General features: G+C 37.4%; 1 protein-coding gene and 1 long non-coding RNA gene across 3 annotated transcripts in view; one reads left to right on the forward strand and one right to left on the reverse strand.

Moving 5' to 3' along the window:
- Positions 1–417: 417 nt before the first annotated feature.
- On the reverse strand, positions 418–3,574 carry LOC140615110 (uncharacterized). Its single transcript, XR_012015786.1, has 2 exons — positions 2,662–3,574; positions 418–785 (listed from the first exon to the last, which is right to left on the reverse strand). It is a non-coding gene; the product is annotated as an uncharacterized lncRNA (long non-coding RNA).
- EED (embryonic ectoderm development) overlaps positions 2,779–15,947 on the forward strand; it is a 29,893-nt gene continuing 16,724 nt past the window's right edge. The window contains exons 1-6 of one of the 2 annotated variants that reach the window (XM_072794940.1): positions 2,779–3,579; positions 8,350–8,502; positions 10,357–10,449; positions 13,330–13,395; positions 14,448–14,573; positions 15,232–15,313. In XM_072794940.1, coding sequence (XP_072651041.1) covers positions 3,466–3,579; positions 8,350–8,502; positions 10,357–10,449; positions 13,330–13,395; positions 14,448–14,573; positions 15,232–15,313 — 634 coding nt within the window. In that variant the 5' untranslated portion in view covers positions 2,779–3,465. The remainder of the gene's footprint in view (positions 3,580–8,349; positions 8,503–10,356; positions 10,450–13,329; positions 13,396–14,447; positions 14,574–15,231; positions 15,314–15,947) is intronic. The other variant, XM_072794941.1, reaches the window with a different exon arrangement.

A 15,947-nucleotide genomic window follows, 5' to 3' on the forward strand; every position in this document is an offset into this window, starting at 1 on the left:
ATTTATGATTTTTAATAATAGTCTTTTGTATTTAAGAAATACCAGGAGGATAGCACTTCAAGTAAGATGCATGATATATTATATATGTTAGATTAGTCACAAAGACTCTCCTCTTGACCAAATGGTAGTCAGGCTCCTCTGAGCCCTCTTCTCAAGTAGGCCTCGTCCTTGGGACCTGTCTTTGATCTTCACCTTTGATCTCCACCGTTGATAGCTGATCAAATTTTTTTCCCCAACTCTGGATATCTGATCACTCTGGCAAGTCAGTTTAGAAAGAATCCTCCTACCCTGAATGTTTATTTTTACTAAGTTTCCACTACCTCCTACCCTCTCCCTCACACAGTGGAGGAAAAGCCTTTCCTCTTACCCTCCTAGGTTGGATAACTGAGTCTATGAAATAAAGTGATAACAAGCAGATTAACAGGAGAAAAGGTATACAATTTATTAATTTTAATATAACATGCGTAGGGGCATCACAGGGAACAAAAAGTGAATACCCCAAAAAGTAGTGAGACTTGAGCTTATACCATCAATGGGGGAAGGGGCTGGGAGATGTATTTCACACAGAGAAAGTAAATGATTTTTTTTTTTGAAAGATGAGAGTAAATTATTATTTTTTTAAAGATCCCTTACAATAGATGGGAGATATGACAGTTGGTGACAAAGTTGGTGTGGGTGTGGTGTGACTTCTAGTCTCCTCTTCTGTGATAAGAGTCAATCTTCTCTGGTTGATGAAACTCCTGGGTAGGGGATTTATGACAGTTGAGCTCCTTTGGAGGATCTGTCTTTAGGCAGATAAGAGGAGTTCAGAGAAAGGCTTTTTTTCAAGTGACCTCAGCTCAAAATAACCGATATACTAAAGAAGCATATTGTGGGTGGTATGTTCTAAACTCCTTCACCCCCAACTCCGTTCCCTGATTATAAATCTCCATCCTTGCTTGCTACATTTCAGAGTTGAGCCCTAACTCTTTTCTATTGGCAATAGTCATGATACCCATTACAATAGTCCTGAATAAAGTCCCTTACTATTTTAACAAGCGTTAGAATAATTTTTTAACACTAATGAGCATTAACTAATTTCCATTCATTATCCCTGACTCATCAGAAAATTTTTAAAAAATATTCCTCCAAGTTTTAATAACTCTTTAAAAACATTTTTGCTTTGTTACAGATAACATGCATACATAGAGGCATTTTCCTTCCATATGTGTCCTGTATTCAAATGTTCAGCAACTTTCCTAATTTTATGACCAGAATTTGACTCCCACTTTCCAGTTCCCACTGATCCCAGACACACAGTGTAATTCGGGTTGTAAATGCTTTAGTTGACTATCCTTTAATTGTAGAGCAAAATTTCACAATCTTCTCAACAGACAGGAAGTTTGTCTCTGCCCATGAAAATGTCACACTAAGCACATCTTACTTTCTCAGTTGCTGACTCCATACCAATCTCATCTCTTTCTAACTGAGGAATGCCTGGCATATTAGAAGAGTTTAACAAATAACTGCAATTCTTATTTTTTAAAAACTATTTTGTGTATTTATTCATGAAAGACAGAGAGAGGCAGAGACATAGGAAGAGGGAGAAGAAGGCTCCTCGCAGGGAGCCGGATGTGGGACTTGATCCCAGAACCCCGGGAGCACACCCTGGGCCAGATACGCAAATGCTGAGCCACCCAGGCGACCCTGCAATTCTTATTATTAAGACTTGAACTTTAATTTTTGTTCAGCCTCCTATTTTTCCCGAGTCTTCATTGCAAAGACCTCTTATTGTGCCCTGCCTTTGCCTTACCTTCCTTTTTTTTTTTTTTCATACTCAACTAAGTTCTCGCCTTGTTTCCGAAGGAAGAGTGACTTCCAATCTGCAGATAATGAAACTGACCTTCTCTCTTAAGGCATAATGCAGAAGTAATTCAAGTACACAAGAATTTTATGGATGGGACACTCTAAACAGGTTACCCATTGGGTGATGTAATGAGGTCTAACAAAGAAAAAATACGTAGTATCAAGTAGGTCCTCCGGAAGTGTCCGGTCCCTTCCAATTTCCTCATTTTCACAGATGAGGTCAATGAGGCCCAGAAAGATTAGTCCCAACTAAAATCTACCAAAAAGGGGGTGAGGGTCTGGCTTTTACTTTTACTTCTTGTCAAGGTTCTCCTTTCCTGCTGCTTCTTTATGTGCCTTAATGAACCATCTAACAAATCCACAAGTTTCTCCAATTTTACTTGACACCTGTCAAGCGCCCAGATATACTAACAGTGAACAAACATTTTGGTGAAGTATAACAGTTTTGCTGCCTTTCCCTAAAATTTTCTCGTATCTGGTGTGTCCTCAAAATTTTGTCCGTCAAGTATCACAGTCATACGCAGTCGGAGATAACTACTGATTTTTAGGCCTTGGCGTTGTTCAGGGCCTTGACAATTTCTTGTTAAAAAGGGCACTTTAGACTATACGACTCCTTGGAGTCTAGAATCATAACAGCAGGATGTTGCTAATTTAAATGATACTCAACATCGGCACAAGTGGGTGAGAATCATCACTGATTAAAATAAATATTCATCGGCTTAGACAGTCCTCAAGAATTTAGGACGCATCCCGACAGTCCGCCTCGCTGGTGCTTTGAAATCCACCCCGGGCTACGGAAACCCGGTGGAAGACTACCTGGTCCGGCCGACGAGCTTTCGGAGAGGAGGGGCCCCGGGAGGCGGGTCTGGACAACCCAGCGCGAGAATACGCCCCGGCGCATGCGCAGGTCTGAGTCGGTAACTTCCACTTGCTAGATGGGGGAGGCAAGTGAGAGGGACTGCACGGTTTTCGAACTCCTATCCACAGCGAAACACTAGACCTTCCAGAGCCCCCCGAATAAAGCGAGAGTATTGTCCTCCGAGCTCAAGATTAAGGACACTTGGCGTACGCCGCTAAAGCAAGAGGTGACTTCTCGTATCTCCCCCCATCCCCTGGAACATCGGTGGTCTAGTCCATTCCACAGACTTTCGAGTCCTTGCAGCGGGTCGGGGAACGAACGATTGGGCCGATTGCGGCTGAAACGTCTTTGGAAGGAGGAAGGGGGTGAGGGCGCATCCCTTTGAGTTCCGCCTCTTCTTTTTCGAGACGGCAGTGGGGAAAGGGGACGTACGAAATACTGCTCTCGACAGCCAACGGATCCCACCTCTCCGTGCAAACTGCCGGGAGGGCGGCGGGAAAAGGGCAAGACGGGAGCAGGGAAAGGGAACGAGCCAGGAAGCTGCGCGGGAGGGCGCGCACGCGCGCCCCTTTTTCAGCAGTGTGGCGGGGTCGCACGCACGCCCGCCTCGGCGGCTGGGCGCGGTTTGCGACAGTGGGGGGAGCGGTGGAGGTGGCGGCGGCAGCGGCAACTTTGCGGCAGGCTCCGGCCGGGCTTGCTTGACGGCGGTGTGGCGGAGGCCCCGCCCTAGGCGGCAGGAACCTGGAGGGAGGCGGAGGAATATGTCCGAGAGGGAAGTGTCGACAGCGCCGGCGGGAACAGACATGCCTGCGGCCAAGAAGCAGAAGCTGAGTAGCGACGAGAACAGCAACCCGGACCTCTCTGGAGACGAGAATGTGAGTGTAGCCCAGAGCAGTGCGGACGGGACTCCGGAATGAAAGTTTTAAGTTCTTTTTTAAACTGTCGGCGTGGGGGCGGGCGGGGTGGCTGCTGTGGGGGGAGGGAGAGGTGTCACCCTCAGGAAAACGCGGGCGGGGAGGAGAAAATCGAACTTGTCTCTACGGGGACTTCGAGCGGGGGCCGAGAGCGAGCAGAAACTTGGCGGAGGAGAGAGGGCTCAGAGAGCGTGGTGGGCGGGGGTCCCGAGGGGTCTGCGCTGAGACCCCCGGGCGAGGTCGGGGGGGCCTTTGGGAGGCTTGGCGGGGGGAGTGCAGATCTGAGATTCCCGGAGTTTAAAAGGCAACTTAGAGGTTTTTCTGAGAAAGTTGGAAGGAGGAGCCAGCGTGAGTTAGCGACTCTTAAGAAGGAATTGGATCGTGTCTCTCCTCGACCCTTACCGATTGTCCAGCACGGGAAGCGCAGTTACATCTTCAACTTCACGGGGTTTGGGTGACTCCTCTGAAGATGGGATTTTAGGTCTGCCCCTGCCCTGTGGGTGGGGATGGATGGGGCGTCCCTGACAGGCGGCTTTCCTTCCGGAGCAGAATTGAGAGGGTCGTCTTATGAGTCGGAGGGAAACCACCTTTGCTGTAATGGGAAGAATCGGTTACTATTTTTAAAGTTTTACTAGAGTAGAGGGATGACCTGGAAGATTTTAGGCAACGGTGGGTAAAGACACATGGCTTCAGGTGTGGACTCGTCGTTTCGCAAATCTAAGATATTTTGGAATCAGAGTTTTTCTTTTTAAAAACTCCGAAATGGATCTCGGTAATCATTCTAGTGTTTAGGTAAGTCGCCAGGAATGACTAAAGTGACATTAATTTTCAGTTTTCAGTTTATACCAATAAGGTCAGCAAAACGACAATTCAGAGTTATCCAAATGTGGATTTTCATCATGCATGGCAATAATATCTGAGTATATTTTTAAAACCTTCAAAGTGTTGTGGGAGGGTGTTGTTTTTTCATTTTTTTTTTTCAGCTTGTCCAGTTTTAGGAATAAACGCCGTCTTACCCATTTCCTAAATTCTACATCGTTACATCACTATCTGAGGCTTACATATGGCACGGTGTCATGACCAAAATTTTCACTGGAGAGATGGAAAAGAATTTTTGTAGACAGAAGAAAGGTAGTTTGTGGGATTTGGACTTGAAGTTTCTGGAAAGTTGAGGTGTTGAACGTTACTTTAAATCTTTTTCCTGTTTGTACTTCTCAATTTTATATATTGCTTTCTAACGCTTTTGGCCCTCTTCATTTCAGTCCTTGGAGCGTGTTTTATTTCTGGGCAAATTAGGTGAGCCATTAGGAGTACAGATTGGATCCACATGTTAGGTTAAAATTCTCAATCTGCTTACTGGCTGCTTGACCTTGAGCAAGCTACTTGATCTAGTTTTCTTAATTTTTTTAGAAATGGAGATAATAATGCTATTTACCTCAAAGAGTGTTTGTGTGGACTAAATGAGATAATACAGGTAAATTGCATAGAAGAGTCCCTGCTCCACTCTGAAGTACTATACAACAGTTAATTACTATGAAGACTTATGCTTCTGGCCCTTGCACATATTAAATAATCGAGCAGAAATGTAATGAAAATGTCAGTACTCTATTTAGACTGAGGAAAATTTCAGGGGACCTAATAAATTGAAAGCCTTTTTGGTAGACCCTCGAGGATATATTCTTTACATTCTAAAGCTGTTTGGCACCAAACAGTGGATTAAGCTTTTGTTTTGGTTCTCTCATTTGAATAGGGACTTTAAACCTTTTTAGTGCTTTGGACACCTCAATGCATTTGGGTAGCCTTCTCAGAACATTTTTTAATGTATAAAATACAGTATATAAGGCTGCAAATAAACTAACAAAATGATGAAATGTTATTACAATGTTCTTCAAAACAAATTTAAGGTTTGTTTTAGTAAGTTGCTTTAATATAAATGTTCAAATAAGTACTTTTTTTAAGTTTATTTTTTTTTTAAGTAATTTGTTCACGCAGCATGGGGCTGGAACTAAAACCCAGAGATCCTGAGCCCATGCCCTGCCTACTGAGCTAGTCTGCCCCAATTACTTCATTAGCACATTAAATAACTGGATCAAGCGGAGGGTCTGGTAGTAGCGATGGTCATAAACAAGTTTTTTGAGATCTGCAACTACGAGAATAATATAAAAATATTTGATTTCCACTGATGAGAAAGTCAGAGCTATAGTAGTATTTGCATGTATGTTGCCTTCTTTTAATAGAAGGAAATGCTAAATTTCAGTTAAAGATGGTGAAAATTAAGTAGGTTTGTTTGTTTTTGCCATTTAAATTCACAGGCCCTGTGAATTCCACCCAGCAACCCTAAATGAGGACATGGGTTAGAGGGAAGCAGTGAGGAAAGGCAGTAAAGAACACTGTAGAAAATTAAGTTCAGAGAAAGCTAACAGGGGTAGTAGTGGTCTTACTCTTGAGGAAAGTGAATAATGAAAAGCCAAAAGCAAGTGAGTAAAGAATGTGGTGTTTTTGAGTTGGGAGTTAAGGTAACCTGAGCAATTATTACTGTGGATGTGAATCAAAGAATTGAAAGGACGTATTTTAGGGGTTTTGTATATGTATATGCCATTTTATTGAATTTATAAAGGTCTTAATGACTGCAGAGTATTTATTTCACTTCTGGAAGAGTATTAATGGTTGCCTAGTACAGGGATGAATCTAGAGATTTATACTTGGCTTAAGTAACCTGTGGCAAGATTAAGGGACAAATTACTGTTTCCTCGTTGGGCAAAAAAAGATGGTAGTGCCATATCATCTTTTTGTATCTTGAGGAGGTGCCAAGGTGGAAGTCAGCCTATACACAGATACTCAGCAAAGGTTTGATTTTAATTTAAAGATAAAATTAAAGCATTGTGACTGTTGCATTTCCATTGGATTCCTTCGTGATTTTCCTTTGGAGATGAGTAAGTTAAACAAAACAGTGTTTCGTGTGGTTTCTTGACTTGCAGTTGAATTTTGGGCCAGAATGTAAAGAAGCCGGTGAATAAATGTCAGTCTTATTATTTTACTTCTCTAGTGTTAAAAGACAATTTTCAGAAAAAGGTAAGTGAAACATGTTAATTTTTATTTACTCATATGAGAGAACCAGGCAAGTTTAAGTCAAATAATATACATTTATGCATTAAAGGAATGGAGAGGTGAAATTGCAGATGGAGGCAAAAGTTTTTTAGAGAGTGGAAGGGAAGGCATTTTGAACCTCTTCCTCAGTTATCCACAATATAAAATGAATTTTAAGGTTGTTCAAAGGCAATGAAGAGGGCTAGAATCTGATATCATGGAAAGGTGTGCTATAGATAGTACATAGTTTTTCACTGAAGGTTGGTTATTTTCTACACTAGATGTTAACTATGTGAAACTGGGAAAGAGGGTGAGAAATAGAGATATAAACCGTGATTTCAGCCTAGGAACTGAACTTTAGAATTTTACATTTTTTTTGTCTGATTGTATTTACATTAAATTACAATTCAAATGTTGAACACTTACTGTGTCCCATCTATCCAATTTTTTATCCTAATTGATACATTCAAGAATAATTAGTGTTGTCTTTTTTGTTTTTTTTTAAAGGTAGGACCGTTTGAAATTTTGAAAAGTATCCCCAAGAATAACTGTATAATACCATCCTGTTTTTAGGTGAATTAGTATGAATTTTTTATATGCTTTTGGACACTCCCGTTAATTTTTGAAACTTCTGTAAATATAAAACTCAGAGGCAGTCATTTAGAACTACCCCCTAAGGCAGTGTTTCCTAGACTTGTTTTAATAGATATTAACAGGCATTCCTTGAAAAAAAGGCTTCCTCTGGAGTGAGTTTAGGAACTATTACCCTAAGGCAATAGGTTTAAAGAAATCTCTTTATTCCAAAGAACACACTGAAATCTGTAGTCAGAGGAGGTAGTTAAATCTTAGATTAAAGAGCCATGAATGTATTTTGGAGACTGGAGATAGGGTATACATTAAGTGAATTTTCATGATTTTCTGCAGTCATTTCTACATTTGGAAGGACTTTAAGTATAGAGAGTTTCTGGAATTCTATATAAGCATTATTACATAAGAGCTGTGAGGCAAATGTCACTTGTAAATAGCACAGAATATGTAAGATTTTAAAGAAATCCTAAATGGTCGTATTCTGATTAAGCGTAATTTGAATGATAACAGGATTTTCAGAAACTGTATCTAGAATAAGAGGCAGTAGTACTCCCTGATCCTCAGAGGGCCACTGACCACTGTATTCCAAGCTGAGCAGCGGTCAAATGAATTATGAAGACATGTAGTTGAGTCAGATTTAGGAGTCACAGCTTTGGTTGGAATCCCAGCAACCCTAAGCAGCAAGAGACCACTTAAGCTTTCTAAACAACACTTCCTTATCTAAAAGTACCTTCTGTGAAGAGTTGTAAACATGAAATGAGCCAGTGTATTAAGGTGGCTGGCATAGAACCGTGCTCTATTATTTAAAGGCAATATTATTCTTACTATTACTCTGATGAGCTTTTCTTGTTTATATTATTGCTGAAATACCCAAAATCCACAAATAATGTGTAACTGGTTTGCTTTTTATCCTTATTTGGAGATAGGAATCATTTTTTCCATTTCTTGTAGAATTTGTTAATTACTACTTCTGGGTCAGTCAGCTACCCAGCACAAAGTCATTTGCTGTTACAGTATTGCTGTATCATGTAATTTTTCCTAATTTACTGGTTACAGGATGATGCTGTCAGTATAGAAAGTGGTACCAACACTGAACGCCCTGATACACCTACAAATACACCAAATGCTCCTGGAAGGAAAAGTTGGGGGAAGGGAAAATGGAAGTCAAAGAAATGCAAATATTCTTTCAAGTGTGTAAATAGTCTCAAGGTATGTGCAGAAAGACAGATCCTGTAGTCTGAGTGCTCGCCTTCAGAATAATTTTCAGTGGTAAACATTTTCTGCTCAGATACTTTGTCAAGTTTTAAATTTTTTAAAAAGTATTTTGAAGGTTTTTGTTGTTGCCTAGACTGCATAGTTATTAAATTTGTTTTGCTTTATTTGTTTTAATTTAAATGGGTAATACCTAGTATTACGTACTGGGTTTTCTTTTTTATTTGTATTAAGATAAAAGATTTTGGAATGTGTTATTCTTTGTATTTTGATTAAAACTTTCAAACAAAGCCACTTCTTGATGCCGCTACTAAAAAGAACTGAATGTGATCTATTAACTTTCAGTCAACATAAATTGAAACAGATGTTTTCGTGCAGTTTTTAAATATTTAATCCTTATCATTTGTGGTAAATATTCAGAAAGCATAAAAAACTCTGGCTATATGGAAATTAATTTTCCTGTCTGTGTAGCAAAATACATTGCTCAGTGTGTCAAATTATATTCTCTTAAATGGAGGGAAATTAATTTCCGTATTTTTATTTTATTTATTTATTTATTCATGAGAGACACAGAGAGAAAGGGGCAGGCTCCATGCAGGGAGCCTGATGTGGGACTTCATTGGGGACTTCAGGATTATGCCCTGGACGGAAGGCAGGCGTTCAACCTCTGAGCCATTCAGGCGTCCCTGTATTTTTTTTTTTTTTTTTTAAGCAAAGTGTCTATTATAGTTTTGTGTTAATAGTTATTTTAACCTATTTCTAGGTAGTATGTTTGGGAGGTGTTGGTTTTCCTGTTTAAAATGATTAAATATTTCAAAAACCTAAAGCTGTGACTTAAAGAATGAGAAATGAAGGTTGTTAAAGGTGAATGTGAAAGTTAATGTTCAGTGCCAGGAGATTGACAGTAAAAGTCTAAGGCTGAAAAATAATATTGTGAATAAAAGTGAATACTGTTGACCCTTGAACAACTTGAGGCTTGAAGTGCTCTGCCCCCACCTTTGTGCAGTAGAAAATCTAAGTTTAATTTTGGATTCCCCCAAACTTCACTACTTAATATAACCTCTTGTTGATCAGAAGTCAGTAATATACCCTACCAGTAACATAAAGTTGATTAACACCTCTTTTGTACATGTGTGTATTTTATACTACATTCTTAAAGTAACATAAAGAAAAAAATGTTAAGAAAATCATAAGAAAATACGTTTATAGTACTGTATTTAAAAAAATGTGTTTAATTGGACCTCTGCAGTTCCAACCTGTGTCATTCAGGGTTCAACTGTACTTGTATTTTATGTACCTCCATAATAGCCTCTTGGTAACTGATGTTACAGTCCTTTGTCTCCCCTGGTCAACACTGCTCAGGTATTACTGTTTGTTATGAAATTTGGGATTTTTTTTTGGACCCAAATCCAAGATTATTTGAAATTGTTTCTATAGGAATAATGGAAAGCAGTGATTTGAATGGAGTCTGATATACTTCATTTTACGGGGAAAAAAATTAAACCTAATAAGGTTTAGTGAGTGTTAGAGAAGCTGTATTAACTTTTAGTATATTTGTTCATTTCCTGTTTGGGAAACAAAAGTTAATGTCCGTATGTCCCAAGAGATTAAATGCATCAATGATAATTATCCAGTTTAATTTTGATCAGAATATGATTGGGTTTAAGAAAACAGAAGGCAAATATCGAAGTGTTTTCACAGATGAGTTCTCATTTCCTGATCTCTACTTTAAATAGTGGCCTACATTTTGTGGCAGGTGTGGGAGGAGTTTAAGGGGAAATGAAATGGTCAGTTCACCATTCTTTTGTTTCTAAATTATAGTAATTTTTCTTTTATGATTTTTTTTTATAGGAAGATCATAATCAACCATTATTTGGAGTACAGTTTAACTGGCACAGTAAAGAAGGAGATCCATTAGTGTTTGCAACTGTAGGAAGCAACAGAGTGAGTGTTCAGGGGTCTGTTTGGCATTTGGTTTGATTATTAGACTTCAATGTTATAATATTGAAGTGTAATTATCGTGAAGTAAATTTGGCATAGCTGGTTTACTAATATTCCTTATGTAATATTCTAGAAATTGTCACAAACTAGTTAAAAATGTTGAAACCTGGTATACATGACTGACAATACGTCTTTATTTCATTTATTACTCTCAGTTGTTTATGAAACAGCTTTCTGTTTATATTTTGTTCTCATTAATATTTCATTTTGAATGGCTGAAAAAATTGATTCCTGTTTTTGTGTATCATTCAAATTAGGATATAAAGTCTGTAGTTTCTTAAAAATAATAATCTTAGTGGCTCTCTGTAAATTCAAAGCATAATCCAGTGGCTTATATATTAGGTATTGAAAGTATTTTTTTTTTTTGAAAGTATTTTAACTATTTGCAATAAACATGTTAGATTTATTTTTATTTAAAGAAGCCAAAAAGTATCTTGAACTGAGAGAAGTGTATGGAAGAAACATGGTGACACATTTTAACATAAACCATTTTGAACTTTTTAGTTTAAATAGGGGCTGAACTGGTGGACTGCAAAGACTTATTTATTCTGTTGACTTCCAGATGAATGGAGAACTGGAAGATTCCTTAGTCCTTAGGGAAAATTGTCCTCTTAAGTTTGCATTAGCTAACATTCTGGTTATCCATTAATACTATACTAGGAATTAGGAGAAATACCATAGAAATTAGTTGTTAGGTTTGGAAAAAGAAAAACTGAGGAAATAGAAATTAGTTGTTAGGTTTGGAAAAAGAAAAACTGAGGAAATAGAAATTAGTTGTTAGGTTTGGAAAAAGAAAAACTGAGGAAATAGAATGATTAGATACCGTTTAACAACAAATACAAGTTACTTCCTCTGCCTTTAGCTTAAGAGGTGAAGAGGAGTGAATCTGAGAGATGATCCATACATTGTTACTTTGAGTAAAATAAAATTTTATGCTTCTTTAGTAGTTGTATTAAGCTTCTTAGGCAATAAAAGAATGTGATTTTAATGCATACTGTTTTCTATATTTGATTTTTGTTTCTCAAGTGTTGGTATTCTGTTTTCAAACAAAGTAACCTTACAAGAGAGTTGTGAACTCTGTATTTTTCAAATGTCAGCATATTTTCAAGTTTTTTTTTCCCTACAAGTTTAAGAAACATAGTAAACACATGCATCCATTCTGGGCTAGATCCTTTCTATTCCATTTTTCTAAAAAGTAAAATTTGGCTTCAGGTAGTTTTCTATAAAACTTTCTTTAAGGAAAGTTTCATTACATTTAAGGCTCTGGTGCTTTTACTAGGTTGTTGAAATACTGAAAATTTGAAACTTGGCTACTGCAATTGATAACATGGAATAATAGCTTTTTTTGGTGTTTAGCCAAATGTGGCTTGTGATACATGGCTTCTTATAGTTGTCTGGTTCCTAAATTCTTTGGGGGAAAAAAAGTCATGGGGAAAGATACAGGTTCAAGAAAAAGATTAGGTTATTTTTTCCTAGTTGGGAACATAAGTGCTTTGATATGAATCTATTTTTAAGACATAACTATAAACCTAAGATTATACTTCACTAACTTGGCCATGATAATAGAATTAATTATAAGTAGTGCTTCAATATACTTATTTAAATGTTCCAGGTATTCTAACAGAAAGTATCCCTAGTTTCATTTAAAATGACATGAAAGGCCATTGGATAGTTTACTGAATTTTTACAAAAAATTCTGTTTGGATTTTTGTTTGTTTTTAAGATTTTATATATTCATGAGAGAGAGAGAGGCAGAGAAACAGGCAGAGGGAAAAGCAGGCTCCCCTGCAAGGAGCTGAATGTGTGGGACTCAATCCCGGATTCCCGGATCCTGGGGATCCTGCGCTGAGCCACACGGCAGACAGACGCTGAACCGCTGCGCCACCCAGGCATCTCCGGACTTTTTTAAAGAAAAAAAAAAAAAAAAACTCCACAAAATTCTAGGACATAAACTAGTTTAGCACTCATAAGGAATATTTTTTAGACTATTAGAGTGATTTTATTAATTTTATAGGCAGTGATAGATGATTTATAGGATCTGTTAAAATTAATAAGTATTGCTAACATGACTATAATCTGTAAGAAAAATAGAAAATTTATTAAAGTTTTAATTGTATATAGTTTATATATTAACTTTAGAATATACAGCAAATAAAAGGACAGCCATACATCAGAAAGTTAATATTTAATGAGCTGTGTTCATGAGAAAAACTTAGTAGGCAAATTATAGACTTTATTATTTGTAATTAATATGTAAGTATTCATAAACTACCAAAGACTTTAAGAACTTGATTTAAAAAATGATAAACTACAATTTTACTTTGAGGAATTCAACTGTATTCACTTTGAAGAGTCGGTGCAATTACATGAATGAGATCTAAATTTAAATTAGATCTATTGGAAATAGAAACCATTATTATTGCTACAATATTTATTATACTAAGGAAATTATGTAATACATTAGGCTTTATAAATGCTTCCTTTTTTTAAATTTTTTTTTTTTAATTTTTATTTATTTATGATAGTCACAGAGAGAGAGAGAGGCAGAGACATAGGCAGAGGGAGAAGCAGGCTCCATGCACCGGGAGCCTGACGTGGGATTCGATCCTAGGTCTCCAGGATCGCACCCTGGGCCAAAGGCAGGCGCCAAACCGCTGCACCACCCAGGGATCCCTATAAATGCTTCCTTCAGTTTAAAGAAGCTATTCTAAAGCAATTTCTGTAGTATCTTTAAGACATCTGTGACTAAAATATGTTTCAAAGGTGAAGAAATTGTGGTTTCTGTATTTGAGATGCAATTTACTATATTTTTGTTTTTATTAGGTTACCTTATATGAATGTCACTCACAAGGAGAAATCCGGTTGTTGCAGTCTTATGTGGATGCTGATGTATCCTTTCTTGGGTTTTCAATATCTTTGGCTAAAGAAATTGACTTTTAATAAGTGCACCAAAACTTTTTCGTAGTTCCCAAAGTTATGGTGTCCTTTCTTTAACCAGTGCTGTTTCTTAACTATCACCCAAGAAATTTGTCATACCTAGTTTATCTAATTTTCCTGATCCCTAGAAATGCATTGAAAGGTGGATATGAGTGGATAGAGGTGCCTGAAGATGTGCTTTGAAAATCTGGTAATAGAAATGATAGCAGAGTAGCTAAAACGTCTTGTTTCTTTGACCTTGCTTAGAATTTTATCACTTCAGAGTAGTTAATATTAATAAATAGGGGCCGATAAGAAGCTGTGACTGGCACTCATACCAAGTACTTGAACAACAAAGCCTATAGGGAAAAAGTAAATGTGCTGTTTGTTTAGGAAATAAAATACTGCAAAACATGAGTACCTAAAGAAAAAGAAAGATTTAAAAAGCCGAAAGTTAGACAAAGGTTGATGATATGGTATTTCTTTCAGATCCATTTGAAAACCTAGCAAACAAGAAAAGGAAAGGATATTCATTCTTCTGTAGTTTATGCAGAAAGAAGTGACCTGTAACCATGTTGGGAAAGTTTCTCACAGGAAAAGGTGGAAAACTAAACAGTTAACTCTTTATCTAGCAAGGCATAGTCAGAAGTATTGAGATAAAAAGGGTTAGCAAGTTCTAGCCTGTGGGGCTAGCTACCTGTCTTTGTAAATAAAATTTTACTGGGACACAGCTATACTCATTCTTTTGCATATTGTCTATGGTTGCTTTCAAATGACAGTGGAGTATTTATGCAGGGATCTAAATAATCATCAAAACTGAATGGAAGGACTGGCTTTGTTTGACCGCATGGTATAGATTGTAAACCTAAAATGTCCATTGTTTAAATATGGTTGTGTAAGGAGAAACGAGAACTCCTGTGTCAAAAACTTGAGCATTTCTTTAGAGGTTTCCATGTATTATACTATAATCGTTGACATGTTTACTTTTCAAAAACAAATTCTGTTTCTTAACTGGCATTTCTTAGGCTGATGAAAACTTTTATACTTGTGCATGGACATATGATAGTAATACAAGCCATCCTTTGCTGGCAGTGGCTGGATCTAGAGGCATAATTAGGATAATTAATCCCATAACAATGCAGTGCATAAAGGTAGGTTTTTGGTTAAATTATATACACACTTTTTTGAATACAGAAAATTGTGTGAAAATGTGTCATTTTTAATTGAAAGCTAGTGGAATCAATATCTTACAATCTTGATTTGTACTTTTTTTGCTTTTTGCTTCTTTTAGACAAGTCTTTTGAGACCTTTGTTACATTTGATAATACAAATTAAGGAATAAGCGGGAAGTTTTTATTATTTGCAATTTAAAAAAAAAAAAGTAATTTCTCTTCTGCCTTGCTGTATTCTGAAAGGGTCTATATGAACTATAGGGGAAGAGTAAGTACTTTTTCCAAATATCCTGATCAGGGATGTAAAGAACTAACTGAAAGGTGAAACCTGGGAATTTGATACTAAGAAGTTTTGCAAATCACCTTAATCAGAAGTTTTTAACTCTGGGGCACATTAGAATCACCTCAGTATCTTTTAAATCCTTGCCTGGGTCCTAGCTGATCCAGTCCAATCAGAGTACCTGCAGGTACAAGACTTAAGCATCTTTTTTTTCCTTTGACTTTGTCCGTTGATTTTAATATGCAGCCAGGGTTGAGAACCACTACTTTAAGTGAAACTATTTTTCCATTCTCTTAAGATTAATGAAAGAATTTATTGATTTTAATATGAAAGTTGAATGTTATAAATTTATTGTAGCATTATGTTGGCCATGGAAATGCTATCAATGAGCTGAAATTCCACCCAAGAGATCCAAATCTTCTCCTCTCAGTAAGTAAAGGTAAGAGAAGCAAATGTTTCTTTAGTCCTATTTATTTGGGAATTATTTTTTAAGGGACAAAGAGTTCTAAGGTACTAGAAAAGAAAAAAACCAACAGCCAAACTTGAAAAGAATTATAAAGTAGGGACGCCTCAGTGGCTCAGCGGTTGAGCATCTGCCTTCAGCTCAAGTCGTGTACCCGTGGTCGCTGTATCGAGTCCCACATCAAGTTCCCTGCATGGAGCCTGCTTCTCCCTCTGCCTGTGTCTCTGCCTCTGTGTGTGTCTCATGAATAAATAAATGAAATCTGTTTTTAAAAAATGAACTTACAAAATACATTTTATTTTTTATTTATTATTTTTTATTTATTTATTTTTAAATTTTATTTATTTATTCATGATAGACACAGAGAGAGAGAGGCAGAGACACAGGCAGAGGGAGAAGCAGGCTCCATGCAGGGAGCCGGACGCGGGACTCGATCCCTGGTCTCCAGGACCAGGCCCTCGGCTGAAGGTGGCGCTAAACCACTGAGCCACCAGGGTTGCCCACAAAATACATTTTAATAGAATGTCAGGCTATGTTAGCATCCCCAGGTCCAAAATTAGGTAAAAAGACCATGAAATATGCTTTTAATATCAGACATAGATAAAATAAT

Source organism: Canis lupus, chromosome 23, assembly GCF_048164855.1.
Source record: "Canis lupus baileyi chromosome 23, mCanLup2.hap1, whole genome shotgun sequence".
NCBI classification, from domain to species: domain Eukaryota; kingdom Metazoa; phylum Chordata; class Mammalia; order Carnivora; family Canidae; genus Canis; species Canis lupus.